Source organism: Lemur catta, chromosome 15 (assembly GCF_020740605.2).
Source record: "Lemur catta isolate mLemCat1 chromosome 15, mLemCat1.pri, whole genome shotgun sequence".
Lineage (NCBI taxonomy): Eukaryota > Metazoa > Chordata > Mammalia > Primates > Lemuridae > Lemur > Lemur catta.
This window is the reverse complement of record NC_059142.1, coordinates 38148231-38162283: the sequence shown is the minus strand read 5'-3', so window position 1 is coordinate 38162283 and position 14053 is coordinate 38148231. Positions and strand designations below refer to the sequence as shown.

Sequence of the window (14053 nt, the reverse complement as noted above, 5' to 3'; positions counted from 1 at the left end):
ATTCTCCTCCCCTTTCACCTTATGGGATGCAGCCCTACTCAGGAGAAGCCTCCCCTGAGACCCTTGCAGATGACCCTTTCTGTCTCTTCTGGGTTTTCCTTCCTGCAGCTCCCTCACTGGGTGTCTTAGTCTGTTTCATGTTGCTATAACAAAATACCTGAGACTGGGTAATTTATAAAGAACAGAGATGTATTTCTTATAGTTCTGGAGGCTGGGAAGTCCAAGATCGAGGGGCCAACATCTGGTAAGGGCCTTCATGCTGTGTCATCTCATGGCAGAAGGGCAAGAGAGGGACAGAGAACAAGAAAGCAAGAGATCAAACTCTCAGCCTCAAGCCCTTTTATAATTGGCATCAATCCATTCATGAGGGTGGAGCCCTCATGACCTAAACACCTCCTGTTAGGCCTCACCTCCCAACACTATTGCACTGGGGATAAAGTTTCCAACACATGTTTTGGGGGGGGACACATTCAAACCATAGCACTGAGTCTTTGTGTCCAAGGTGCAGATGCTCGGAGACAGCCCCAGTATCCCCGAGGACAGCCCAGCCAATGTCAGCAATGGGTACTGTGCCTTCCACTGAATCTCCAGAGGATGGAACAAACTGCGGGTATGGTGATCCCCAGCTTCCATGGGGGTGCAAGCAGAGGCATATGTGGACCTTTCTCTTCACTTAGGGGTTTGACTTTGCCCAACCACCCCACCAGAGTCCTGGCACTCCTGCACAAGGGGTCTGTAGCTGGGTATGCTGCTCCCAGGTGGACAATGATAGTACTTATAATACCACTCACAGAGGGCCTCCAACAGGGTGGTCACTATACTAGGTGCTGAGGGTACATACCAAAGGAGCAGGTAAATCTCTGCCTTCAGAAGAGCTTATGGCCTGAAGGGGGAGACCTGCAGGTAAACACACACATGAGCAGTGCTGTGTAATAGAGAGAAATGCACAGGATGCCAAGAAAACAGAGAGGAACCCGGGGTGGTTAGGGCAAGCTTCAAAGGGAGGTGACATTGAGCCGAGTGCAGTGGTACATACATGTAATCCCAGCTACTTGGGAGGGTGACGTGGAAAGATCCTTGAGCCTAGGAGTTTGAGACCAGGCTGGGCAACGTAAGAAGACCATCTCATAAACAAATAAATCAAAAATTTTTTAAAGGGAGGTGACATTGGATCTGAGTCTTGAAAGATAAATCAAAATTCACAATCTTGGAGACATCACCTAACTCCTCCAAGCCTCGTTTGCCTCAGTTTTAAGGGTTCTTGTAAAGATTAGGGGGAAAATTATGTGAAGTATTTATAATTGGCACTCAACAAACTATAATCAACAAAATTATTGTTGGAAATAGAGGGTGTATTAGTCAGAATTCTCCAGAAAAACAGAACATATATATGTTATTTTAATATATATACATTTATATATACATATATAATAGATTTAGTTTAAGAAATTGGCTCACATAATTGTAGGGGTCAACAAGTCCAAAATCTGTAAAGAAGAACAACAGGCTGGAAACTGGGGCAGATTTCTATGTTACAGTCTTGAGGCAGAATTCTTCTGAGAAACCTTGGTTTTTTGCTTTTATGGCCTTCAAATGATTGAATGAGGCCCACCTTCATTATCGAGGATAATCTCCTTTACTTAAAGTCAACTGATTGTAGATGCTAATCATATCTACAAAATACCTTCACATCACCTAAACTAGTGTTTGACCAAAAAATTGGACACGACAGCCCAGCCAAGTTGGCACAGAAAATGAATCATCACAGATGCCATTCCAGGAAAAGGCTATTCCAGACAGGGACCATAATACATTTTCCTATTTGATTATGCTTTTTGAAAAATCACTGTTAAACTAGTAAAACATAAGTGTTAAAGAGGACTGTGTTTGAATACAATAAACAAGTTATAGTAAGATTTATAGAAACATAAACTCCTAGGTAAAATCACCAGAACATCAAAAAGTTAGAAAAGGTCTTGTAGCTCTTTGAATCCAATCTTCTTGCAACATACCTCGGGAAATGGTCATCTAGACTCTTCTTGAACATTCCAGGAGTGGGAGAAGTCCCTATCCCCTAAGAATGTTCACTCTTGGTCAGCTCTAATTGGAAATTTTCTTTATATGGTACTTTCTTACATCAGCCCCTCTATCACTAATTGTTCCTTTTTATCTATAAAAGACTAATCTTAACCTATTTTTTCCCAACCTTGAATTGAACACTTCCTTAAACTTGCCCTATATCTTCATCTATTAGGTCAAAACTCCCTTCTTGGCTTTCAGACTGCTTGATTTCAAAAGCCCATGCTAGTTTTTTCCTCTAGTGAGAAAAGAACCAACTGCTTACTCTAACTGACATTCTTCTCTATACTCTGTAAAACTCCCACCCTTCTGCTCCTGTAGGTTCTCTTCTTTCACAATAAAGAAGGAAAAAAAGAGAAACACTTAAACAGCATTTAGCCGCAGGCCTTTAGGAAACAGGTGATTTTCTTCAATCCTAAACAGAAGGATGTAGCTTTCTATTTTCTTCAGGTGAATAACTTGTTCATAGCTCCACTCCACCCCTTTTCAATCTGCCTGGCATCTCAGATCATCTGTGAAAGGAGCCCTGTAGACCTAAACTAGCCCTGGTGGCCATGAAGGTATCAGCAGAAGGGACAGCTGTCAGAATAGCGTCAGAGGGAAGACATCTCAGAGACGTACTTTTTTATTCCTCCTCCTAGATGGAAGATTCCGACACAGAGTCCCTCAGTGATGACCTTCCATATTCCACAGTGACCAGGTAAAACATACTAGGGATGGGCATTCAGGTAGCCTGAGGACCATCAAGATACTCAATACAGGCCGGGTGTGGTGGCTCATGCCTGTAATTCCAGCACTTTGGGAGGCTGAGGCAGGAAGATAGCTTGAGCCAAGGAGTTAAAGGTTGCAGTGAGCTATGATCATGCCATTGCCCTCATGCCCAAGCAACAAAGTGAGACATTGTCTCCAAAAAAAAAAAAAAATACTCAATCCAGCTGGGAATGGTGGCAGGTGCTTGTAGTCCCAGCAACTCAGAAGGCTGAGGCTGGAGGATCCCTTGAGCCCAAAAGAGCCAATCTAGCCTGGGCAACATAACAAAACCCCATTTGTAAATAAAGAAATAAACAAATACAGATACTCAATCCAGTTCTGCCTCCCCTTCTTTGTATGAGAAGCTGAAAGAGCAGAGGGGCCCAGCCCTGGCTTCTGCTGTCAGACGGGAGGGCCGCAGTCTCGCTGTCTCACTCCCTTTACAACTTGTATTCTGTGGGGTATAGAGGAAGGATGTGGGGACCTTCAGAGTATAGGGGTGAGGGAACAATGAGGGCCTCATTGTTATGTTTGCCCAGGTCTTACTGACCAAGCCACCAGCAGGCATGGAAACTAAAGTCAACCCCCAGTTCCAGCAGCCACCATCAGCAGTCACTGGTGCTAGCGAGAGGCAGTTGGAGAGGCTTGGGGACCCGACAGAGACCTAAGGACAGATCAGTCAGTCACACCACTAGGCCAGGAGGTGGGTGGGGGGGTGTCACATAAGGAGTGAAAAGACTGAGAAGCCGTTCTCCACCTCCCCACTCACCATGGGTCAGCCCCAGTAGGCTTGAATTCCTATGCAGCCCTGGGCTGGGCTCTGGGGGGAAAGGAAAGACAAATGCAGGCATACCCTGATTTAGACCAACTCAGTGCACAAAAAGTCATATTTGGAATTACACAGTGTTACAACTAGAAGAGCCCTTAACAATCAGTGGTCCATGGGGGTTTTAATAAAGCTATGCAATGGATCCCTGTTTTTAATGAAATCTTACATAGTACCCAGGCCATGAAAAGATGAAAGTGGAGCTGCTCTGGATTGGAGAACCTGGGCCTCCCGTCCCTGAACTGCCTTCCCCACCCTCACCATCACCTCTCCTGGGCTATCTAGACTTCAGTTCACAGATGGGGAAACTAAGAACTTGAGACGGGAGGGGATCTACCCAAGTTCATCCAACTAGTGACAGCAGAGATGGGCTAGGACTTCTCACCACAATACACTGTCTTTCAACTTGGTCCAGAGATTTATTTTTTCCAGAGTTCTGACCACTGAGTTCCCTGAATCTGTTGAGAATCTATCTCTATCTACACAAATTACATTCTCACACAAACTTGTATAGACAGGTATGCCTGCCATCAGTGAGATGGGGACAAAGTGACAGGGGTGAGGAGGGTGCAGGGCATAGGTGAAAATGAACAATTAGAAAGTCGCATTTTGGCAAGAGATAATGAACACAGAGAACTATAGTTCAAGGTCCATAATTAATAATTTTAAATTGTTTAAGCTAATTTTTTACATTACAAAAATAATACATGTCCATAGTTTTAAACTTTTCAAATAGAAGGAAAAATATGAAGTCTTCCTCCCCCTCCACCTATATACAATTCCTTCCAGATATTTTCAATGTATATATAAACACATATATAATTTTATTTACCCAAATGAAATTATGCTCTACAAAGTATTCTTCACCTCACTTTTTTTAAACTTAACAATATATCTTAGGCCCAGCATGGTGGCTCAGGCCTGTAATCCTAGCACTCTGGGATGCCCAGGCGGGAGGATCACTCAAGGTCAGGAGTTCGAGACCAGCCTGAGCAAGAGTGAGACCCTGTCTCTACTAAAAATAGAAAGAAATTATATGGACAACTAAAAATATATACAAAAAAAATAACCAGGCATGGTGGTGCATGCCTGTAGTCCCAGCTACTCAGGAGTCTGAGGCAGGAGAATTGTTTGAGCCCAGGAGTTTGAGGTTGCTGTGAGCTAGGCTGACGCCACGGCACTCACTCTAGCCAGGCAACAGAACGAGACTCTGTCTCAAAAAAAAAAAAAACAAAAACCAATATATTTTAGCGATATTTCCATGTCAGTACACCTAGACTGATTTCATTCCCCTAATAGCTGTAAATCATTCCATTCCATTAGATTCCTGCCAGTTTTTTCTATTAAAAACAATATTATACGATATTACAATAGATAATCCTGTACAATAAATAACCCTTTGCACAATTGTGGAACTGAATTCAGTGTTACTAAAAGTTAAATTGCTGAGTTAAAATGTATGTACATTTTTAAATTTTTGATGGATACAGAATTGACAGATTGCTATGGGAAATTTCTGAGTAGATTTAGGCATTAATCTCTGGTACTGAGCTGCTGCTCCCCTCTGGAACCTCTCTTGCTCTCCTCCCAGCTCTGCCTGTTGACCCTCTACCTTTGTCAGGGGCCACCTAGATGCTCAGCTGTATGGGACATTTTGGGTTTTCCTGGCCTCTTCCAACCCAAGGCTGGTATCCCTGGGGAAAAGGACTGGCCAGCCCCTGTCAGTGGTAAACCTCAAGGTAAACAGAGCCTCTTGGCCCAGGCCTAACCACCTGAGTAGCCTGGCACTGGCCCAGCTTCATCCAGGAATTCCCAGTGGGCTCCAACCTAGCCAGCTCCAAACCCCAAATCCAGAGCCACACTTTCAGTCCAGCCCCCTTCTGCTCAGTCAGCCCTCAAGAGAAAAGAGACACTGTCCTTTCTCCGAAGCTCCCAGATTGATGATGGAGACACAGACCCTACAAGATCTCCCCTCCCCCTGCCACTCAGCAGAAAGAACGGAAATACTCACCACCAGGAGAAAACTACCAAAGAATACTTATAAAAGGAACTCATCCGCATATGCAAATATACTTCAATAGACTTGAGGGATGTTCAGTGAAAAAAAAACTGTCAGAGAAGACTCCCTGGAGAGGGGAATTTTGAACTGGTTTTGGAGGAAGGGATTTAGGAGACTGACTGGGAAGGAATGTCCTAGAAAGGAGCAGAGGTAATAATTGCCAACACGTTTTGAACACTTGTTATTTGCCAGGCAGTGTACTAAGCACTTTATCTGTCTTATATCATCCTGTGAGGAGGAAGAGGTACCCTCGTTATCCCCATTTTAGATAGTTGTTAAACAAAAATTCTGAGAGGCCACTGTTTGGGACTGAGCACCTGCACTAGGCCCCAACAGACCAGACCAAACCAAAATGGAGTCATTCTTGCTAAATGCCACATAATCAAACTGAAATTTTAAGGAAGCAGATATTAAATAGATCCTGAAACAGACTACTTTTTCCTGGAAAATATTTCATTCTACTGGAGTCAGTGTAAGAAGGAAGTCCCCTCTGCAAAAAAAATCACCTAAAGTAACCGGTTAATCAGTTTTTTTTTTCTAATGTTCCGTTTTCTTGTTCCCACCTTACAAAATCTGCTGTTCTGCTATTGCCCAGTGGGAGCTCTCATTCTATGTTGCAGAATGGAGGCTGCTTGTAATTTTATCTTTTGACAAGAAAAAATGAGGCACAATGATAGGAGTGACTTGCCCGAGGTCATATACCCAGCAGGTACCTTAGTCAGGGGTCTGATTCAAGTACTCAAGTACAGGTGGAGGGAGGGATGGGGGTAAAGTCCAGTTCAGGCCTCAGCAGAGTGGGGGCAGGGGGATAATGATGACTTCATCCTCTCTCCCCATCACAGCCCCCTGGAACTGACTCCCAACCCCTTCTTGCCTCCCAGGACTAGCATCTGGCAAACATCTGGAATTTTTTGTGTGCAGTGCCTCTCAGGCCCACCCATCCCAGACCCCCACCTATTTCTCCTTCAATGGTCCCACAAGTCCTGCAGGACCCCCTGTGACAGACTCTGGGAAGAGGGAGAGGCTGGTAGAGAAACAGTTTAGCTTGTGCCCAGAAAAGAAGGGAGGTGGGCCAGAGCAAGACCATCCTGGGCTAGAGGGCTGGAGAAGGATTATCCCAGAGGCTTCCATACATCTCTCATTTAGCCCTCTGTACCTTTGATAAAGGATAATGACATAGGGCAACAAACTGAGGCTTAGAGAGCATTCTAACTCAGTTGTGCGTGACCCTCAAGTCCTTTTGACTCATTAGTTCTGTTTCTGGGTTTTTGGAACAAAGACTCCCACAGTCAGGATCAGACTGAACTGCAGGGGAGATTTAAAGCTGGGTCCCAGAAAATAGGGCTGGAGCTGCTTATTCAATTCCTGTTGCCTCATCTCCAGGTGGGTCTTGCAGGGTACTACAGGCTGGGGTGAGCTACAGGGTGGAGGCTGAGAGCTGCTGAGGCTGGACTGCCAACCTTGGGGAAGCCAGGCCACCACCCCTACTTGGGGTCTCCGTTCCAGGAGGCAGAAGGTGGCGTGGCTGCTTTCTGTCAGGGCCAGCTTGTGTCCTGGGGAAACTGCAGAGAGTGACATGCTGGCCCTGGAGCCCAGGGCCTGGTCAGCCTTCTGGCTGGGCAGAAACTACTGGACAGGCTTCCCTACAACTGCTCTGAGACCCTGGTGGTCCTGTGCTTTGAGGTCGCCTTCCTTTATCAACACATGCAGTGAGCAGAGCGGAGCTGAGAACACGCAGGGATTGCTGGAGGCCAGGGACCAGAACACGCCAAAGTTCCACCGTAACCCCTGGGCTACTTCTATCCTCGGCTTCCTGCCACATCACACCCCCTCTTCACTGTCCCTCCCTTGGACATGCTGGGATTACGTAACAACAGTTGCCTTCTGGCTTCTTTTAGAAGAAAAAAGAATTAAATCCGCAAATTGTCATACCAGCCTAACGAAAATTCCTGCTATCCGACTCTGATATTGTTAGCCTACGGAACACCTTACGCTTATTTCATGTAATCCACACACAAATCTGATATACCATTATTATTCCCCCTTTTTAGCAGAGGAAACGGAAGCACCGAGAAGCTTCGACTGAGGGAGCAATGACTGGAAGGAGGTGGTTCAGATGGAATGTCAACCGTCATTCAAATTTTGTGGCTACTTTTTTCTAGCACTTTGTACGGTCGATAACTGTGTTTGACCCGCTCAAACGTTTGTACGTCAGAGGAATAACAAAAAACTCATCTTCGGCATTTCCTTTTCAAACGTGAACAGCTGCTCTGAACTGCAAAGTTCACAAAGGCGGGAGCGCAAACCCAGCAAGGCAGCTCACCCGCTGTCTGAGGAGAAGGTTCAGTCCAGGGACGGCTCTAACGCCCACCCTCGCCTCAGGCCATAACCACAAATTATTCCTTTTTTTTTTTTTTATTTACTAGTTGCAGTCCATCGCTGCTCTACCGGGGACTTGAATGCTGCCCTCTATTTTGCAAGACCTCGCTATATCTTTCCATTGTGTGGAAACCAAAACCAAAACTGTCGCCCTTTCTCTTTGAAAAATAGATTCTTGTGGTGGGGGAGGGGAGCTGAGGCAGACGCCAGAACCTAGTCGCTTAGCCCCAAAGCCAGGCTGCCGGTCCAGAAAGCCGGCGCTCGGTTTCCTCAGGAAAATAAAGCTAAGACTCCCATTCTTCTTGCTAACAACCTCAGAACGGGAGGGCGGTTTTTAAATTTCAGGGATCTAAAATAGGTTAGCAGTTCCTGGGGAATAAATAGCCTTTTTCTTGTCACTCGGGCCAGCACCTCAGGCAACCCCTTCGCGCTTCCACCGCTTCTCTCTTCAGAGTTTTCCCCGCACTGAGAGAACTAATAAGCCCTCTTCATTGGTCGAATGCCTCGTCACTCTCTCCGCTAGTCCCGCCTCCCCTACCTAATTGGTTCATTCGAACACGCCAACTCGGCTGTTCATAGGTGGATATAAAAGATCAGATACGATTGGTTCTTCTGATCAGAGCCAGTGAGAGCGAGCCAACGATTGGCTTGTTTGGTTTGGGCGGGCTAAAGGAAGGTTCAAATGGTACTAAAGGCGCTTTCCTAACCGACGTTTGTCTGTGAAGAAGCGGCTTGGTCCCGGCTTGTCTCGTGGGTCCCGCCGGTTTAGTCGCTTTCAGGGTTCTCGAGCCCCTTCATCTTTGTCACCATGGAGGTGTCACCACTGCAGGTACAGCTCGAGGAAGGGGCCGAGTGGTGGAGCCTCGGCGAGGCCCGGCATCTCTCTGGCGGCCGGTGAGGGGTGAATCTCCTGGGCCGTGGTCCGGCCCGCCACGGGTCGGGAGCCCATATTCCCTATCGACCCCCATCTCCGGGGTCCTGGGGGATTGTGAAGAGGGTGAAGCCTTTTATGGTGCCGGTAGTGAAGTATTATCAGCTAAACTGGCTTCTAGGGTGTTGTGTGTTGTTTTACGGTTTCTAGGGGCAGGATTCAGTTCGTCCTAGGGTCGATCTGTACCACAGCGGGACGTGTGTGACTTTAAGTAGCACTTACACAATGCTTTCCTCTCCTGCCCTCTGGCTGAAAATGGGATTGAATGTCGCCGATCTCGGAAGGTGCTGAGCATGCCACAGTGTTCCCATTGAGGTGCTGGCCGGTTTCAAAAACTGCCCTTCCTGTGTTCAAAACTTTAAAGTGGCCAAGGGATGGAATTGATAGCTTCCCAAACTGCTGCTGATGTACTAGAATCTATATGTGCTTGGGACATCGTAGGCACAAATATTTGTGCAGTAGATGAAATAAGTGGGTGTGTTTTACTCATGACACCTAAAACATTGTTCAAGAAAAAAGTTTCCACGACAGATACACTTGGGGAGATAACATATGTGTATTTAAACTGACACCTGGGAACCTGTCTGCAGTGAATCGAAATTGTCATGTTTGTACAAAACTATGTAAATTCCACCACTGCCTATAAGAGATTGCAATTTGTGATAGACTGTTGTGTCTCATGGTAGACATTTTGCTCATTGTTCCTGATAAACCTATGATTAAAAATCTCTTTTCTTCTATTTTTAAAAAAATTGCTAGCCTGTAAATGAAAATATGAAAATCGACAAAATAAAGAAAAATGAAGATGCTAAGAAAAGACTGTCTATTGAAAGGATCTATCAAAAGAAAACGCAATTGGAACATATTTTGCTCCGCCCAGACACCTACATTGGCTCTGTGGAATTAGTGACCCAGGTAAAACCAAACTAATTAAATGCAGTTACTTAATAGTTGAAATGTATACTTTTCCAGGGTAATTTTCTGTATCTCATGTACTGAGTGTCACTAGAACTGCCCTAAACTATCATATATGTATACTGTATATATTGTAGTCTTTAATCTAGAAGACTCAACTGTAATCGTGAGACAAAACAGAATAAACATGGAGTAAAAATAACTGAATTTTCTTTGCCTTATTTCTAGCAAATGTGGGTTTATGATGAAGATGTTGGCATTAACTATAGGGAAGTCACTTTTGTTCCTGGTTTGTACAAAATCTTTGATGAGATTCTAGGTGAGTAAATTCTTTCATGTAACAATCTACTAGTCAAATAAATCCTTTATAAGAAGTATCATTCCTACCAAACCCTCTGTAGCCAAGGCTTCTGTCATTTCATACAGTTAGTCGACAAAGGTGAGACAATCTACTGGAGCACAGCAAGTTGAGTTTTTTCCTAGGAAACAGTAATATGAACAAAAATTTTTAAATTAACACCTTGTTAATGCTACTCCTGAGCTGTTTGGGATTTTTTTTCTTAGAGTTAAAAAATGTTTTTTTTAGGCCGGGCATGGTGGCTCACGCCTGTAATCCTAGCCCTCTGGGAGGCCGAGGCGGGTGGATCGCTCGAGGTCAGGAGTTCGAGACCAGCCTGAGTGAGACCCTATCTCTACTAAAAATAGAAATAAAAATTATCTGGACAACTAAAAATATATGTAGAAAAAATTAGCCGGGCATGGTGGCACATGCCTGTAGTCCCAGCTACTCGGGAGGCTGAGGCAGTAGGATCGCTGAAGCCCAGGAGTTTGAGGTTGCTGTGAGCTAGGCTGACGCCATGGCACTCACTCTAGCCCGGGCAACAAAGTGAGACTCTGTCTCAAAAAAAAAAAAAGAAAGAAAGAAAGAAAATGTTTTTTTTAAAACACTTTAATTTCTTACAAATGTGTATTTTGTTTTATTTCAGTTAATGCTGCGGACAACAAACAAAGGGACCCCAAAATGTCTTGCATTAGAGTCACAATTGACCCGTACGTCTTCTGCTTAATTTTGTATTTGTTATAGCTCATTGTTATTGTTAGTTGCATTTACTTTAATTACTGGTGAAGTTGGCTTTTTTTTAAATAAAGGTTTGCAAAAGTACAGAAAGGCAGAATGCTAAAATGAACAACTTATGGATACCCACCACCTAGATCCAACAGTTAATCAACATTTTCCATATTTTCTCCATCTATATTTTTTTCTGAATCATTTCAAAATAAATTACAGACATTATGACACTTAATCTATAAATACTTCAGCAAGCATCTCCAATAATTGCTTTAAGTATTCTGGTTGTCGTTTTTTTAACTTTTTCTCATGATGCTATTTGTACAGTAAACCAGTAGGTGGTGGTAGAGAATAATTTGATCAAACATTCCTGGTTATAAATACTGGGTGTCCCTTTGTGGGTAGTCAGTGTGCTTGTTTCACCTTTTTATTAGCCTGGTCAGTTATGACGTAAATTATACTCCAATGCTTCTAGGGACTCAAATGATAATCATGGTCTTTCCAAAACTGTTGCTAGTTTGAATTAGTCTTTTTTAGAGATAATTTTAAGTACTATTTAGAATAAGAACCATAGTATATGTCCATTTACAACTAAAATATATTATCATCTGAGAATTAACCTAAAATAATTAAGAGACAAATCCAAACAAATTTTTGGCATTTTATTGGTGAACAGGGCAGTTTATGATTGATGACGTTTTTCCCTTTTCCCTTTTTCCCTATCAATTTCCCATTGGTAATGTTTTGCAATATGCTTTGCCAGGTGGGAAAACTAAGGGAACTAGAGATGTACAGATGATCCTATTAAAAGTGGTATAATAATGTCTCCAAATGTTGTCCTTTCCATTGGGCATAAATCATTTTCATTTGTTTATCCTAACATTTTTATTTTTAAATTTCATATTTTTTCAACATTATCAGTGTCTACCCAGTTGTTGGAAAAGGTTTATTTATTTTTTTCCTCTTGGCTCCTATTTAAGGGGTGTCAGGAACTAAGCATGGTAGGAAAGGTTGTTCATGCTGACTTTTATACAGTATATATGAAAAGAGTCATAAAGAAATTGAGGCTTGTGAATTTACATATTTTAGAAATAATAGTATTTAAATATTTTTTAAATGTTAAGCATTAGTTTAACATTTGCTGTACAATAAAATATTCAATCTTTTCTTAGGGAAAACAATTTAATTAGTATATGGAATAATGGAAAAGGTATTCCTGTTGTTGAACACAAAGTTGAGAAGATGTATGTCCCAGCTCTCATATTTGGACAGCTCCTAACTTCTAGTAACTATGATGATGATGAAAAGAAAGTAACAGGTACAGTCTTGAAGGAAACTAAAGAACATATTTTTTGCTGAAAAAATATATCTTGTAAATGACTGTGGCATGAGGGTTAAAAATATGGAAATAAATCTCTGTAATTGAATAGCTTTGCCAGTGATTAAGAAATAAAGCTGTCAATGAGATAGTAACAATAAAATAATGTTTCATATTTATTCACCCAGGTGGTCGAAATGGCTATGGAGCCAAATTGTGTAACATATTCAGTACCAAATTTACTGTGGAGACAGCCAGTAGAGAATACAAGAAAATGTTCAAACAGGCAAGTAAATAGGTATCTTTTGCCTTGATGATAAATTGTAGTATAGCCATTTATAATGGCATTAATGGTTGGTTTAATTTAACATAATTTATGAGCTATTGAATTGTGGAAAATTATTTGTGAGCATATATTAGGTTATTAGAACTCATAAATTTGTGGTATTCTGTTCTAGTTTGTGGGATGATTTGAGTTTTTCATCCTTCCTATTCTTTACTTCCACAGACATGGAGGGATAATATGGGGAGAGCTGGTGAGATGGAACTCAAGCCCTTTAATGGAGAAGATTATACATGTATCACCTTCCAGCCTGATTTGTCTAAGTTTAAAATGCAAAGCCTGGACAAAGATATTGTTGCACTGATGGTTAGACGAGCATATGATATTGCTGGATCTACCAAAGATGTCAAAGTCTTTCTTAATGGAAATAAGCTGCCAGTGAGTATTTTCTTGGATATTAAGGATAATAGGGGACTTTGTGATCACTGTCAAGTGCAAAATTGATTTTTTTCCCTCCCATGTGTGTTTCTTATCATTTCTCAGATATGTTCCTGAAAAGAGAATGGTATACCATGTTTTTTTTAATCAGTTCATTTTAAACTTACTGAAAGACTTTCTTTTCTTTTTTTATTTTATTGAGACAGAGTCTCACTCTGTTGCCCAGGCTAGAGTGCTGTGGCATCAGTGTAGCTCACAGCAACCTCAAACTCCAAGGCTCAAGTGATCCTCCTGCCTCAGTCTCCCAATTAACTGGGATTATAGGCGTGAGCCACCTCACTGGGCCAAGAATCACTTAAAATAAATACTTTGTGTACTTCTTTAATGACTATTTCTTATATGCCCATTAGTGAATATCATTGTGGTTTATTTTGAAAAGTACTCATAGTCTATTATTAAATCTACTTTTTATAACTTTTTTTTTAAATACCATTACCTTTAATTCCTTTACAGGTAAAAGGATTTCGTAGTTATGTGGATATGTATTTGAAAGATAAGGTAGATGAAACTGGCAACCCATTAAAAGTAATACATGAACAAGTAAACCACAGGTGGGAAGTATGTTTAACAATGAGCGAAAAAGGCTTTCAACAAATTAGCTTTGTCAACAGCATTGCTACTTCCAAGGTAATTTTATTCTTGAATTATTAATCATGATTCATATTTACATATACTTGTTCTTAGTGTTTTTTAATATATAAAATGGATTTGAATAGTGGGCTACCTTGGTATAAAGGAAGATAAATTAGATTTTTTTAATGTTTGATTATTATTATAATTTGAAGATACTGAGTTTTATAGTTTGGTATTTTTCCTCATTAGGGTGGCAGACATGTTGATTATGTAGCTGATCAGATTGTGGCTAAACTTGTTGATGTTGTGAAGAAGAAGAACAAGGGTGGTGTTGCAGTAAAAGCACATCAGGTATGGTATTTTAGCACAGTTT

The 14053-nt window shown here is 42.1% G+C and overlaps 1 protein-coding gene across 2 annotated transcripts in view; it reads left to right on the top strand.

Annotated features, from left to right (window-relative positions):
- The first annotated feature begins 516 nt into the window (after positions 1-516).
- Positions 517-14053, top strand: part of TOP2A (DNA topoisomerase II alpha) — a 35928-nt gene continuing 22391 nt past the window's right edge. Inside the window, exons 1-9 of one of the 2 annotated variants that reach the window (XM_045526441.1) lie at positions 517-610; positions 9784-9939; positions 10168-10258; positions 10926-10989; positions 12181-12326; positions 12515-12612; positions 12835-13047; positions 13561-13734; positions 13930-14031. In XM_045526441.1, the coding sequence (XP_045382397.1) occupies positions 9799-9939; positions 10168-10258; positions 10926-10989; positions 12181-12326; positions 12515-12612; positions 12835-13047; positions 13561-13734; positions 13930-14031 (1029 nt within the window). In that variant the 5' untranslated portion in view covers positions 517-610; positions 9784-9798. Of the gene's footprint in view, positions 611-8734; positions 8923-9783; positions 9940-10167; positions 10259-10925; positions 10990-12180; positions 12327-12514; positions 12613-12834; positions 13048-13560; positions 13735-13929; positions 14032-14053 lie in introns of those variants that run through there. The other variant, XM_045526440.1, reaches the window with a different exon arrangement.